The sequence below is a fragment of the Sapajus apella genome, unplaced genomic scaffold, assembly GCF_009761245.1.
Source record: "Sapajus apella isolate SASKATOON/1434 unplaced genomic scaffold, GSC_monkey_1.0 scaffold171, whole genome shotgun sequence".
Taxonomy (NCBI): domain Eukaryota; kingdom Metazoa; phylum Chordata; class Mammalia; order Primates; family Cebidae; genus Sapajus; species Sapajus apella.
This window is the reverse complement of record NW_022437111.1, coordinates 648,584-663,007: the sequence shown is the minus strand read 5'-3', so window position 1 is coordinate 663,007 and position 14,424 is coordinate 648,584. Positions and strand designations below refer to the sequence as shown.

Below are 14,424 nucleotides of genomic sequence, written 5' to 3'. Positions count from 1 at the left end.
CCTGGGCTGCCTCCTAATCCTCAAAGTGGTGAAGATAAAACCTAATTTCTGTGAGCTGCGTGAGATACTGTTTCTGAAGCTCCAGGCACAGAGCAAGCCTCGCGTATTGATTGCCGTTCCTTACTCCCTGACCTTGCCTTTTCGCTCTTCACTCGCTGCCACGTGGCCTCGAAGCCCAGTCCGCACCTGCAGCCCCCAGCTGAGCCGGGCTGCAGACTACAACTCCCAGCGAGCACTTCTTCCCGGCCTTCTCTCCCCCGCTGCTGCGCATGCTTTGGCAGACGTGGCACCGGGAACTCGGAGGCGGGGAGCGGCTGGGAAGTGGCGGTGGTGGTTGGCCGCGGTGGAGCTAGCGAGCGGGCGGGCGCGGGCGCGGGCGCGGGAGAGGAGACAGGAGCCAGCGGTGGGCAGCGGCAGCGGGGATGGCGCGGGCCGGGCCGGCGTGGCTGCTGCTGGCGATCTGGGTGAGACTGTGGGGCAGGGGTCCGCGCCGGCACGTGTGCCCCGCGTGCCCTTCTGCGCTCTTTACTCCAGCCCTCTGCGGGACGTGCTGGGAGCTGCCCGGGGCGCCGGGATGAGGGCGTGCATGCCAGCAGGCGGGCACGGGGTGCTACGCGGGAGACAGCGGGAGTCCCGGTGCCCTCCCCGCTTAGCGCTCCCGGGCGCAGGGACAGGAGGCAGCTCTGGGGCGCCGGGCGATCCCTGGCAGGGTGCTTGCGCCACGGCCACAACTTTGCGGGCGTGCAGGTCAGGGGACAGCCACCAGCTCCGGCGGGATGCCGGCGGGCTGGGGGTTGCGCCCAGCGTCAGACTCCGAGCCCTGCACCTGTGTGAGTGCGGGGTGGGATGTGGGTGCTTACCACCTGCACTGCCAGAAACCTTGATTTAGGGCCACCTTGTTCTTGGTTTCGACCCCAGGCGGCTGAGAAACTGCGGGCCACCACCTGGGCCTCCGCCCACAGGCCAGGCTTGGTGGGCTGGGTGGGGTTGACGCGGCTAGTAGCCCCGGTGGGGGAGTTCTGCTCCTACACCCAAGTGAGGCTGGCTCGAGTCACAGCCACTTTCTAGCTCTGTGACGCGGCGGCTCGTTTCATGTATCTGAGCTAGCCTCCTCATCCATGAAGTAGAAAGGCAAAGGTGCCCCCGTAAGGTGGTTCCAAGGGTCAGATGAGTTCTCAGAGGAGGAAGCTGTGTAAACTGCAAAATCTTGCAAGAGTGGAAAAGGAGTGGGCTCCAAGAAGAGTTTGCTACACTTAGGGGGCGGGGAGACCCCAGGCATCCCTGAGAGAGGTCGGAATGGGTGTGCCTGCTGGCCCAGGACCGGGGTTTGGCCTTCGTGGGTGTGTGATGGGATATTGTGGCCTCCTTCCTTATCTTCCCCATAACTTATGCCCTTCCTTATTTTAGGACCAGCCTGGGTCCTTTTCTCCTGAAGTTCCAGGGAACTTCCTGTTCCTGGCACTCTCCCCAACCCAGATTTTCCCATTATTTTCCATTTGGGTGTGGCAAGGACACTGGGCAAACAGAAAGAGAAAAAGAGTGTGGGTTGAGTTGCTTGAAACATTTCCATCTCCCAATACCCTGGCCTTTTGGATCACCAGTGAGGAGTGGCCTGGTACTCTCTGATTAGAAGTGGGTGGGGAGGGAAGCCCCCTGTTCTCTTAGGTCTGTGTTGTCCCTCCTGGGGAGAACCAGCCTAGAGTGGGGCAGTGTTACTTCATTGAGTCTGGGTTTGTTGAACGCTTTCTTTGCCATCAGTTCCCTGGAGCCAGTTGGTCTGGGTGGGTCTCTGGGCTAGGAAGGACTGTGCAGAGGAGGGAGCCACCTCCTGCGAGGCCCCCATCCATCTTTGCACTTGGGTTGATTAGGAGGTCCTGCTTCCCTCCCTTTCTCCTCCCTCTTGTGAAAACAAAGGGCTTTAGAATCTGAAATTTCATTTGGTGGACACATTTATCAATCACATTGTCTGGATTGATATTTTGCCCTCCACTGGATTGGATTTTGGGTGGAGAGCAAAACACATTGTGCCTGCTGTCTGGTGTTGCCCTGGATTGGGCAAGGGAGTCAGTCCTGTTAGCAAATAATAACAGAACAGCAAGTGTTGTGACCTTAAGTACTGGTATCCTCCACTGAACGGGAGCCATACATTGATTTAAAGGGAGGTCAGCCATGGCTTTCCTGAGGTGGTGGGGTTGAACAGAGGCAGAAGTGGGTGTGGTAGTTAGCTAGATAGTGGAGGGCTGCAGGTCTCCTTCACCAAGAGGTGAAGAAGAGCAGGTAGGTTTGCTGAGAGCGCTAGAACCTGGGAGTCCTGAGCAAGCAATTTCTATCTTCTCCTTTCCCTAAGCCCTAGGGTTGACTTAGCTGGTAGGAGGTGAAGGGAGCATGCCAACAAGAGCAGTGGTGAGTGATAGCTGGACAGCGGGTTGGGCCTCTGTAAATTTACATGCTGTGTCTATCTGATAAGTGCTCCCCATGTCCCTGGAAGCCAGTCAGGTTTCTTTGTTCATTTAATATTTACTGAGGGCTGATATATGCACAGCACTGGGCTGTGACCTGAAGGGCATAAAGGCATCTGCAGGGATTCATGTACAAGGATGTACAACTACCACATTTTTTACAATAGCAAAATTGTGGAAATGGGTTAAATGCTCAATAATAGTAGCATGGTTAAATAATATCTGGCCTTGTCCATATCATGGAAAGTTATGTTTATCTTTGTTAGTTTGGCCTGCTATAACAAATATCCCATAGACTGGATGGTGTATAACAATAGAAATGTATTTTTCACAGTTCTGCAGACTGGAAGTCCGAAATCAGTGTGAGAATACTGTTGACTTCTAATTGTATCCTCATATGATAGAGGACCAGACAGTTTTCTTGGATCTCTTTTTTAAGGGCACTAAGCCCATTCATGAGCCATCCACCCTCATGATGTAATTACCTATGAAGGGCCTCATCTCTTAATACCATCACTTTGAAAGTTAGGATTTCAACATATGAATTTTCAGGGGAACGACAGAAATATTCAGTCCTAGCCAGGCACAGTTGCTCATGCCTGTAATCCCAGCACTTTGGGAGGCTGAGGTGGGGATCACCTGAGGTCAGGAGTTCGAGACCAGCCTGGCCAACATGGCTAAACCCCATCTCTACTAAAAATACAAAAATTAGCCTGGCATGGTAATGGGCACCTGTAGTCCCAGCTACTCAGAAGGCTGAGGCAGAAGAATTGCTCAAACCCAGGAGGCGAAGGTTGTAGTGGGCAGAGATCATGCCACTGCACTCCAGCCTGGGTGATGGAGCAAGACTCCATCGCAAAAAAAAAAAAAAAAAAAAAAAAAAAAGAAAAAGAAAGAAAGAAAGAGAAAAAAAAGAAATGTTCAGTCCATTACAATGTTTATAAAGAATGTTTATATTTACCAGAATGTTAGGTTTATTATGAAAACATTTTATGATGTTTATGAAGAATATCTAAGGATGTGAAAAAATGTTTAAGTGTAATAACTAGGGGAAAAGCAGGATATAAAACCAAATCCCAGGTGGCTGAAGTTATGTGTATGAAGAATTAGTAGTGCATCAAAATGTTAACAGTCGTTGTTCTGGAAGGTGGAGTTGTGAGGACTTCTGCTTCTTTGCTTATGCTTTTCTGTGGTTTCCAAGTTTTTCACATGAATATGTCTTAGTTTATGATCAGAATAGTTAATAAAGATTTTTTAAAATGTTCCTCTGGGGACCCTCAGCCTTCCAGAAAAATACTGGGGTGGAAGGTGTCACAGTCAAGTATGTGGGACAAGTTAGTTCCCAGAGCTTCCAGGCTGGGCGTCTGTGCCCTCGGAGGTTATAGCTGCAGGTGCCCTCCCTGCAAATGCTCCTGGGCACAGGAGCAGGAGGTAGCCCTGGGATGTGGGGCAATCCCTGGCGGGCCACGCTGCCCTGCTTCCATCCCTGTGCTGACTGCCTGCTTTCATGCTGTTCAGCTCAGCTCCTCCTGCGGCTGATCCTCCTTTAGGGCTGCCCATGCTGATTGTCTTGTGGTCTCTATCCAGCCTGTGGAATGGAGAAACATCGAGCTGGAGTGAACTCTAGGTCTCCTAGCTCAGTGGTTCTCAAGCATCGGGCCAAGGACTGAAGCTGGGCTGGGTTGGAGTTTTCTGATCTGTAGTAAAACTGGAAAAATAAAGACAATTTTTTTTTTCATGAATCTAAATGTTTTCAGTTTAAAAACTTGTCAGTTTTTCTGACATGATAACCATATTTGGGGGAAGGGGGTTACAGAGTCCCTGGTTGTAAAATGCGACTGGTTGTAGCATATTGTGATTTCTTTGTAAAAGTCCTTTCTTGATAACATTTATTTTTAATATATAAAATCCGTATTGCATACCTATATTTAAAAATATATATTATGCTGATCTGTGAGATTCAGAAGTGATCTAACTTAGCCTTCTCATTTTATAAGAGAATAGCAAGGCTTAGGGAGGGAAGGGACTCACTCAAGGCCACCCAGTTAGTGAAGGCAGAGCTGGGAGTAGAGCCAGATCTGCTGAATATAAATCGGGTTCTTCCCACTCCTCCATCTCCCGCCTGCTTCTCTGTCTCTGCCCCTGATGGTCGCTTGAAGCTCAGACCCTGGAGGACAGTGGGTGGAAGTGCAGGAGGCAAATGTTTACTCCTGGTTTCTCCTGTAGAGTTTTTAAGGTACACTTATTTAGGTTCTGTACTTCTCTGGGACCATTATCTATTTAATAGGCTTTTGTGGGCTGGCCTGAGGACCAAATTGCCATTTAAAATGCTGTTTGGAACCTGGAGTGCACATTTCCCACAGAAATAAATACATTACAGCGGAAGTCTTAAAACAGACCTGCTTATAAGGTGGAAATGTGGCTGAGTGCCATAAAAGCAGCAGCCCCGCGTGCTGGGGATTCAGAATGGGGCCAGGCAGTGGGACACCAAGTGACCAGAGAAGGCCCCAGGAAAGAGCAAGGTGTGAGCTGGCCTCACAAGGAGGGCAGACGCAGAGAGCCTTCTGTCCTGGCTGTGGTGTCCCCAGCACCTAGCACAGGGCCTGGCATGTCATCGGCCCTGTCCGTGTTTTGCTGATGGAATTAATGTCACAGGCAGAGAAGGAAACCTTCCAAGCCAGAGACATGGGAAACGAGGAATGATAGGTTAGGCTGTATGGAGGGAGGGTTTGAGTCTGGGGATGAGGGGAATAAGACTGAAAAAGTGGATCGTAAAGAATCTTAAATGCCTGGCAAAGCCATGGAGACTCGATTCTGTAGGTAATGGAGAGACATGATGAAAGATACCCTTTTAATAACAAGATCAATCAGGCCACATGTAGGGTTGGGAAGGAGGGGGAGAGACTGGATTAATTTTCCCAGAACAACACTTTCATCCTCTTACTTTCCTCTCTGTTACCTACAAGATAAATTCAAGTGTGATGTAGTGGAAAGAACATGGGCTTTTAGCCAGCTAGACACTCAGGAGCTGTGTGACCTTGGGCCCTGCCTCAGTTTTCTTGTTTGTAAGTGGTGATAATGATATCCATCTTGCAGTGTTGGAAGGATTTTAAAAAATACAGGAAGTACCCAGCACAGTGCTTGGCATGTGAAAGTGCTCAGTCACTGGAATTCTCAGCAGTCATTGCCAGTTGTTGAGTAAGAGATGATGGGGAAGTCAGTTAAGAGGAGGAGGTGGGCAGGGAAGGGCCAGAGAGAGACTGCATGATTTGAATGTCAGGTAACGGGGCCCCTAGTGCTGCTAGGATTCTCCCCATGGAAGTTGCTTGGAGCTGAGCTCTGGACTCCCTCCTTGCCCCCTCTCTGCCAGGCTGCTGCAGAGATCCCAGGTGAGGGGGCGGTGTGCAGAAGGGTTCAGGATGTAAGTGCACTTGGTTTCTCTCTCCTTCCTTCTGAAAGTAGATCTTCTTTTGACAATGAAGACACCATATCCCTGGAGGATTTTGCCCCAGCTTTGTGGTTTTGTTCTGTCAGGCTCTGTGTCTTGCGTGGTGGTTGTGGTAGCTTTTGAGGCTGTCTGAGTGACAATGGGCCAGAAATGAATGCATGAGGTATAAGGAGAGGCTGAGGTTCTTCCACATTACCTGGACTTGACATGGTTTATTTGTTTCCCCCACCCCGTCCTGGTGGGCTGGCCCATCCCTTCTTGGATGCACTTGGATCATCTTGCAGCACTGCCTGGAGCCTCTGGCTCCCTGTGTGATCTATTGGCAGAATTGTCAAATCAGATGCATTTGTAGAGGGCTTTAGCGTTTGCAAAGCATTTCCATGTATTTCACATCAGTGTGGTTTTGAGCCCCATGTTAACTTGATGAGGTGAGTAGGCTAGCTCATTACTCCCTGGAAGGGGACGGGTGGCTGGACAGGGAGGTGGAAGGTGACATGCCAGTAGATGTGGTTGGGGCATCTGTGGCCTGGAAGGTAAAGGCATAAAGAGATAGGTGGGACCACAGTCAGAGTCTCAGTGCCTGGCTTGAATGTGTAAGCAGCTGCACTGGCAGCCATTTTCCAGAAGTATCCCTGAAACTTGCTTTTCAGCTGCTCCCTGGTGACTTTGGCATGGGACGGGGATGCCAGGTACGTGCTGATCATATCCTTCTCCTGAGAAGCTCCAGTTCACTGTCCCTTATGGCCACCCTACATCAACAGGGTCTCTTTCCACATACCAGTTTGCAACCACTTCTAAATAATTAGCCTTGTGATTTTGCATTGAGGGGTTGAAGACACTCGTGGAATGCGGGGTTAAAGTAGCCTTTATTCCTCAAAGTCATACTGAGGCCCCAGTTTGATGTGCGTTCCATTCCTAGATGGTATGATGGTGGGCCTGTGTCCAGCTTCAGAGTTTCTAACTCATTACAGCTGTGGGAGTGCAGGGCTGGAGTGTCCATTCCCCACAAAGAATCCTACAGTTCCTCCAACCCCTTGGCGCAGGCAGATATCTTGAATTCGTGAGCAGATCCTTTAATCCTTGTTGGAAGAAGTTGATGAAGATCAAGGTTGAAGGCTGCAAGCTGGGGCTTACACATAAAGGTGATCAAGCATCTGAGCCCAGATGTGGGCCCGGTAGGAAAGCTCTGTTGTTGGGCCAGGCAGGGAAGGGTCTTGAGGAATAAGTAGATTTGTTATCATCACCAGGTGTAATCTTGCTGGGTCTCGGGCAGAGTGTTGTACATGCCCCCTATTTCAAAGGAAGGTGGACCAGCACCAGCATCCTACATGTGCCACAGGTGTTCATTCATTCAACAGATACTTCTTTTTTTTTTCCCAAATGGATATTTCCTTGAGAATCTTTTATGAACCAGGCCTCGTGCTAAGGCATTGGGGATAACCATAAATAATACAGACGCCATCCCTTTCTCTCATGGCCTAGTGGGATAGCCACTGATTAATTATTTAATTCATGTAGTAAGTGCTGGAAAGATAAAGTATTAATATAATGTGGTAAAAGGGTGTATAACGGGGATCTCTAACGTAATTCAAGGAGTCAGGAAAGGCTTCTCTGAGAACCTCTGGGCCTTTCTTAGAATACCGTTTTTAAATGTGTAAAGTAGAATGCATAGAATTACAAAGAAAGCAGTTATATTGAAATACAGTTATCAAACTATAACAACAAGGTTGTGATAAAATAATATTTATGTTTATAATGCATCATATAAAAAGATCGAAGATACAGGTTTGATAACTTCCATAATTTTAAGTAGTGATAAGCATAAATAGCGTTTCAAGGTACCTTGTAATGTGATAAGAAAATATGATTTCTGTTGGTGGCAAAGTCACAGACACTGCTACTCTAATTACCATTGCAGTTTGTTACCTACATTCATAAATGTAGAAAGCATTTATACATTTATAAATACATTCATAATTCAGTTAGAGGTTAGCGAAGATAAAGATGTCATTTTTCTCCATCCAAATTCATAGATTCCAGTGGGGAAAAAATATCTAAAACTTAGAACTAAAAGATGATTTTGTAACCTTTTAGTATCATACTAGAGCATTGTATTGTATAGAAACCACCTAAGGACCAGCTGTGCTTTAGGTGACATAACTCTGTTTATTATTTTTTATGACCCATACTTTGTAAAGTTAGGTAGGATGCAAATGATTTCTGTTTGGTAAAGAAGAGAAACACAAAGATTATTGCCCTGAAGAACATTAACCAGTTTGGTATCTAATGTAGCAATCTTATATCAGGATTATATCCTCTTTTTTAGGGTCTCTTATTAGTGAGTTAAGTAGAACTTTGAAATATGCTCAATACCTGTTTGTATGAGAATTAGGTTTTTAACATTTTAGAATTATATTTGACAACCGTTAAGAACCACTGAGTGAGCAGGACGTAAGGATGTGTTACTTAGAAGAGAGGTCTGGTCTGGAGGTGTTCATTTAGGGGCGCCGTTCAGGAGAGTGGGTGAAGTCACCTAGGGGACCATATAGGGTAGGAAGAGAGGGTAGACTGAGTGAGCTGTGGAACTTCAACATTTAAAGGCTAGGGAGAGGAGGGTTTACAAAGAAGGAAGGAATGATGGCCAGAGAGGCAGGAGGGAACCAAGTGTCCCCATCCAGTTCAGGAGGCCAAACAAGATGAGAACTGGAAGTGCTTGTAGGGTTTATCTACAGGGAGGTCATTATTGAGCCTTCACCAAGAGCCTTTTTGGTGGTGGTGGGGAGGGGCAGATTTCAGAGGGATGAGAAATGGAAGGAGGGAGGAGGATGGGAGGAGTGGAGGACATGGAAAATTCTGGCTGTTAGTGGAGAGGGGAGTGATATGTGGTCCAGAGAGAGGGTTTTTAAAAGATGAGTCAGTGGTGGAGTTTCTTCACCTTAAGGAGATATGTGTAAAAAGGATTCCTGGGCTGTCAGCCCCTTGAGATGTTTTTCTTTAAGAATAAAGTCCAGGAATCTGTATTCTCACAATAGTGAGCACTGTGGTGTAGCTACAAAACCAGACACATTTCAAAGTTAATCTTAGTGGCTGGTGGCATTTTGCCAACCGAGGTGGGTGCTCTTGATTGAGTGTGTGGCACCAGTTCTGCTCACATTGGAGCTGTGTCACCGCCGTCTGCTCAGTGTCACTTGGCCTGATCACGTGCTTTTCTCTGAAGGGATGTGGGGGTTTGCAGACATGCTGGTAGCAGAGGGAAGATGGATCAGGTTGACCTCTTTTCAGCAGGTCACGCTCAATAGCTAGATTGGAAGGGACAGCAGACTTGCCAGCCTCTCGAGTATTATTCTGGGTGGGGCAACAGGGAGTGGACGATGTTCCAGGGATGTCTGTGGGAACTATTCCTATTGACAGGTGAAGAGGAAAGCATCAGATCTGTCCTTGTAGGGTCCTGGCTCTACTGTTTTAGGCTTGATCTGAGGCAAATCCCTTCTTTGAGCCTCAGTTTTCACATCTCTAAAGTGGGGATAGTACCACCTCCACCTATAAACACTGATTGTTTATGACAGTTTTTCAACTCCTGCAAGAGCAGTTATACATTTTACAGTATAACCCAGTACATATTGGGTTCACTGAATGCATTGTGTTGCTACCTATGCTACTCACTGGTGTTTTCTAGTCAATGTAATTTTTAAAAAATGCTAGTGTGACTCACTGATTTTACGACCAGACTCTTGTGTTGAGACCTGAAGGGTGGAAACAGTGACCTAGACCCCCAACTTTAGAGGTTGAAATGAGATAATGTATGTAAAGGCATGGATGTACACCGTGGATCACGAGCACTGAGTTGTTATTTTCTTATCAGTTAGCAGAGCTTGGAGGCAGAGTTGATTTCCAGAGTGGGACTTCACCTGCTCTTCCTCCCTCCCTGCTGCCTAATTCAATGTTCCCTCTACCATACTTCCTCGTTAACAGACCTGGCACACCAAGCTGGGAGAGATCCAGAGCCTTCTTGGCTCAAGAAGAGGTTTTCCAAAACATTAAAAGCTTTAGGGACTTAAGTCCTGGCTAAATGCACTGCAGTTGCAATTTCAGGATAAGAAAACCTGTTTTCATAAGCTCTCAGATAAGTTGCCCTGCCCCTGAATTGTCTATTGTTGACAGCCACATTTGTGCCGTGGGGAATACAAGAGGGGAGAAACTGTGCTGCCTAGCCCCAAATATAAGGTGTGGCTTTTTAAAGGAAGCGAAATGTAAGAAATGCAGCTGGCTTTGTATTTACAGCAGCAAGCAGTAAGGTGTGTGTAGCTCTGGGAATCTGTCTTCCTTATGCCCCAACTCTGGTGCTGGAGTCTGTCAGACTTGGATCTGAATCACAGCTCTCTTACTTGCTGTGTGACCTTCAGCAAATTTCTTTTTTTTTTTTTTTGAGACGGAGTTTCACTCATGTTACCCAGGCTGGAGTGCAATGGCGTGATCTCGGCTCACCGCAACCTCCGCCTCCTGGGTTCAGGCAATTCTCCTGCCTCAGCCTCCTGAGTAGCTGGGATTACAGGCACGCACCACCATGCCCAGCTAATTTTTTGTATTTTTAGTAGAGACGGGGTTTCACCATGTTGACCAGGATGGTCTCGATCTCTTGACCTCGTGATCCACCCACCTCAGCCTCCTCAGCAAATTTCTTAATTCCTCTTAGTCTCAGGTTATTTATCTACAAAATGGGTACAGTAAAAGTACTTACTTCATACCCTTGTCAAGATAATTCAGTTAGACACCACAGGAACTGCTTATCTCAATGCTGGCCACACAATAAGCACTCTACTTTCAGCTGTTACTGTTATCATGGGCTAATCCCTAGGCCCTGGATTTGGCATTAAAGAATCCTCTCCTGGTTTCTGTTCCTTGCCAGGTGCTTTTGGATTTCTCTTTGTTAATAAGCACAGTTAGTTCCCTTAGCTGCTACTAGCCAAGGGTCTCATGTCCCAGGGCTAGCCTCCTCCTCTCCCACCACACACCACATACCACACACACATACACACACACACACACACACACACACACCCCAATATCACCATCATTCAGGGTCTCATGGTGCTTGGTTTTATTTCAGAGGCTGCTGGGTAGACATTTGAACATTGGGAAGCATTGGTGGTGAGATCTCCAAGCTTTATTTAAGCTTAGGCCTCCTTCGCTCTTGGTGAAGAGTGATGTTTAGCTATGTTGGCTCCTGGCAGATGCTTAAAATTAACCCTTTTAAGGGGCATACAGTATGTATATTTTAAAATTAGTGTTCTTTCTTACATCGCTCATCAAAACCATTCTACAAGTATTTGCTAGGCATGTGTTGCATGCCAAGTACTTTGCAGATTCCATGTAATAGTCATGAAGAAAAGCAAACCACACAATGTCACATGAACAGAGGCGAGACAGCTAGCAGTGCAGACGGACAGATAAGCACTGCACATATGTCGGAAAGGGCACCAAGCAAGCACTGGATGGGGAGGAATCAGAAGGCCAGATATGGCTGTGTTCTTCCTTTCTTTTTTTTAGGCACGTTATTTTCCTTTTAACTTGTATTTAGAAATAACATCAAATTTTTAGAAGAGTTGCAAGAATCCAAAGGATTGTCATGTGCCGTTTATCTTGATCCCACAAATATTAATATTTTATCACATTTGTTTTTATCTTACTCTTCTTCTACATATATAAAATTTATATATGATGTTTCTTTGCCCTCTAAATAATATTTCCTAAAACACAAAGATATAATCTTATAAAAGCATAGTACAATGACCAAAATTAGGAAGGTAGTATTTGATTCAGGACCCAAACCAGAATCACACACTGCATTTAATTGCCTTTCTTTAGTTTCCTTTAATCTGGAATAGTTCCTCAGTCTCTGTCTTTTGTGACCTTAACATTTTTTAAGAATTTTCCTCAATTTTGTTTTTGATGATGTTTTCATTTAGTGCATTGCCATCAGGGAACACCCAATGTCAATTTTACCCATTGCTGGTGGTGTTAATGTTGATCCCTTAGTTAAGGGGGTTTTTGCCATATTTCCCTACTGTAAAGTTACATTTTCTGGTGGGGAGATACTTTTGAGACAGTTAATTTTTTTCATAATGGTAGCCAAATGGTGGCAATTTTTTTCTTTAAACATTTAAATTGGACATGCTTATTATGGCAAGTTGAAAAATAGGGGAAGAATAAATACTGTCCAAGGGCAAATCCTCAGTGTTTTTCCAAGTGTACTTTTGTTCACTTATAGTTGTGGATATACCATGTATATTTTGAATTCTATTTTTTTTTTGCCTGTCAACATGGCTAAGGGGCTCTGCCAGAGCCAGCAGCCACCTTGATAAGCTGGCAGCCTTTGCATTTATTTAGTACAGATTAAATGACAAAGGTCTCAAGTAAAGACCATTAGAGGGTAATTAACATTGCCACCCTCCCCGCCCCTGCCCCCCCCCCCACCGAGTAGACAGTAGTCACACTCCTGTGGAAGATCAAAGATCGGTAGGACCACATGAGTAAACAAGCTATTTAGACAAACTCCTCTGCATTCCTTTGTATCTACTCCTAGTTATTAGCTCAAGGTTAGGGGGTTAGGCTGCCTACAGCCATAAGCTCTTTCCCAAGGCTTTTGCAAAACCTTCTGGCCTTCTAAGGTTTGCATTTTCTAAAATTTCTCCCACCACCCTGACTGAACTCCTCCTACACAGGCAGAACTCAGGCTACGTACCAGCTCAGCCACAGTGGAGTACAACACAATGTGGGCTCTTGGGGCCGCCCTCAACTCTAGGCCTTGGCACTTGGATGGCATTTCTGGACCTACTCTAGGCCAGAGGGGAGCCCACATACATGAAGAATGAGTCCTAGGCCTGGCAGCATTCACCACAAGCTGACTGAAGCTGACTTAAAGCAAATATTTTTGCATTGCAAAGTCTTTAAAAACACCATTTAAATAAAATGCCATCTGAATGCTATCTGAATGACTTATTTTTCTATTGAGTGGTTTACACTAATTTTTGTAACCATTCCATTGTTGCTGGACATTCAGGTTGTATATAGGTTTTAACTCTTATGAGTAGGGTGGTTGTGAATCATATCTGTGTCAGATCTCTGCTGATTTCCTCAGGACACATTCCTAGAAGTGGAATTACCATGTCAAAGAGCATAAATACTTTAGAGATACATGATAAATTATGCCAGCTACCTTTCCAAAAGAATTGTACTGGTTGAGGTTTCTGCCAGCAGTATATAACAGTTGGGCTCCATATTTTAAGAGATTCACTAATGGTGTTTCTCAACCTTTTATTTTTTTAAACTGTTACCCACCATTGAAGATTTGTGTTGAGATTAATTTCCTATATTTTTGAATGATGAGAGCCTAGGTATTTATTTCTAAAAATAAATTATGGTATAAAATGGCCCATTACTCTTTTCAAGCTATAACAGTCTGGAACAGAGCATTAGGAAGAGCTCTGAGAATCACTGAGATGGTGGTATCTAGGGAAGATCATTCAGGACAGTGGGGGATTTGAGATCACATGTGAGCAATTAGGATATTTCACCTAGAGAATCCTAAAAGAGACGTATTTGCTGTCTTTAGAGTGTGATAGGCTGACAGATGGTTGCATGTGTTGTGTGTGTGTGGGGGGAGGATTTAACGTTTCTAATGAGGAGCTTTCCAAGATAATATGGGTGTGGCATAGGACATGGAGCTTCTACATATTAGCACGTTGAGTTCCCACAGCCTTCTGGGTCCACCTGAGTTGAGTGGTCTTGGGAGATTTTGAATCCCTGGCTCTGGAGGGTTACCTGGAAGTTGCAGATGCTATGTGAGGAATTTTGAGGGGATTTCTATATTTGTGGGAAACAATTAGCCCAACTCAAATCTGAATGTTAAGAGATGTCCTGGCTTCTCTGTCTCCAGCAGTAGCCCTCTTACCAGAAAAGGGCTGGGGTAAGGAAACTGAAGAGTTCCCCGGCTAATTCCTCCTTCATTTCTGGGTAGCTCACACCAGGTGACCAAGGTACTTGATAAGAATAGGCACACTGAAAATTTGGGCTACTAGGAAGAACACTGGGTAAATCCATCCCTTGACAGTCTCTCTGTCTCCTTCCTTCTAAATAAAATATCTAAAGTTTAATGCATGGTTTGGTGTGTGAGGCACTTTGAAATATCCCAATTGGAACAGATGTTTGTATTTCTTTCTAGTTAAAGCTTTTGTGCAGCGAGCACTGAAGATCTATTTGTATGTGTGCCAGAAGACCCAGAATGAGAACACCTTAAAAAGATCATGTATTTCACTCAGGTAGAAGCCTGCACAGTGATATTCCAGGGCCAGTATATCCCTCTGTGATGTCAGGGACCTAGGTAACGTCTGTTTTGTTAGCTCATCTTTAGCAGGTCCTTCCTCCTCATTTTATCAAGGTGGCTACTTGAGTTCCAGCCATCTTGTCCAAATTCCAGCTGGCAGGAATGAGGCAGGGACTAAGAAGACTCATCAGATG

General features: G+C 45.9%; 1 protein-coding gene across 2 annotated transcripts in view; it reads left to right on the top strand.

Moving 5' to 3' along the window:
- The first annotated feature begins 268 nt into the window (after window positions 1-268).
- PDIA5 (protein disulfide isomerase family A member 5) overlaps window positions 269-14,424 on the top strand; it is a 91,430-nt gene continuing 77,274 nt past the window's right edge. For both annotated transcript variants that reach the window (XR_004265314.1, XM_032267721.1), the window contains exon 1: window positions 269-464. Coding sequence is in view for 1 of the 2 variants with exons in the window: in XM_032267721.1 (XP_032123612.1) it covers window positions 423-464 (42 nt within the window). In the remaining variant the exon portion in view is untranslated. The remainder of the gene's footprint in view (window positions 465-14,424) is intronic.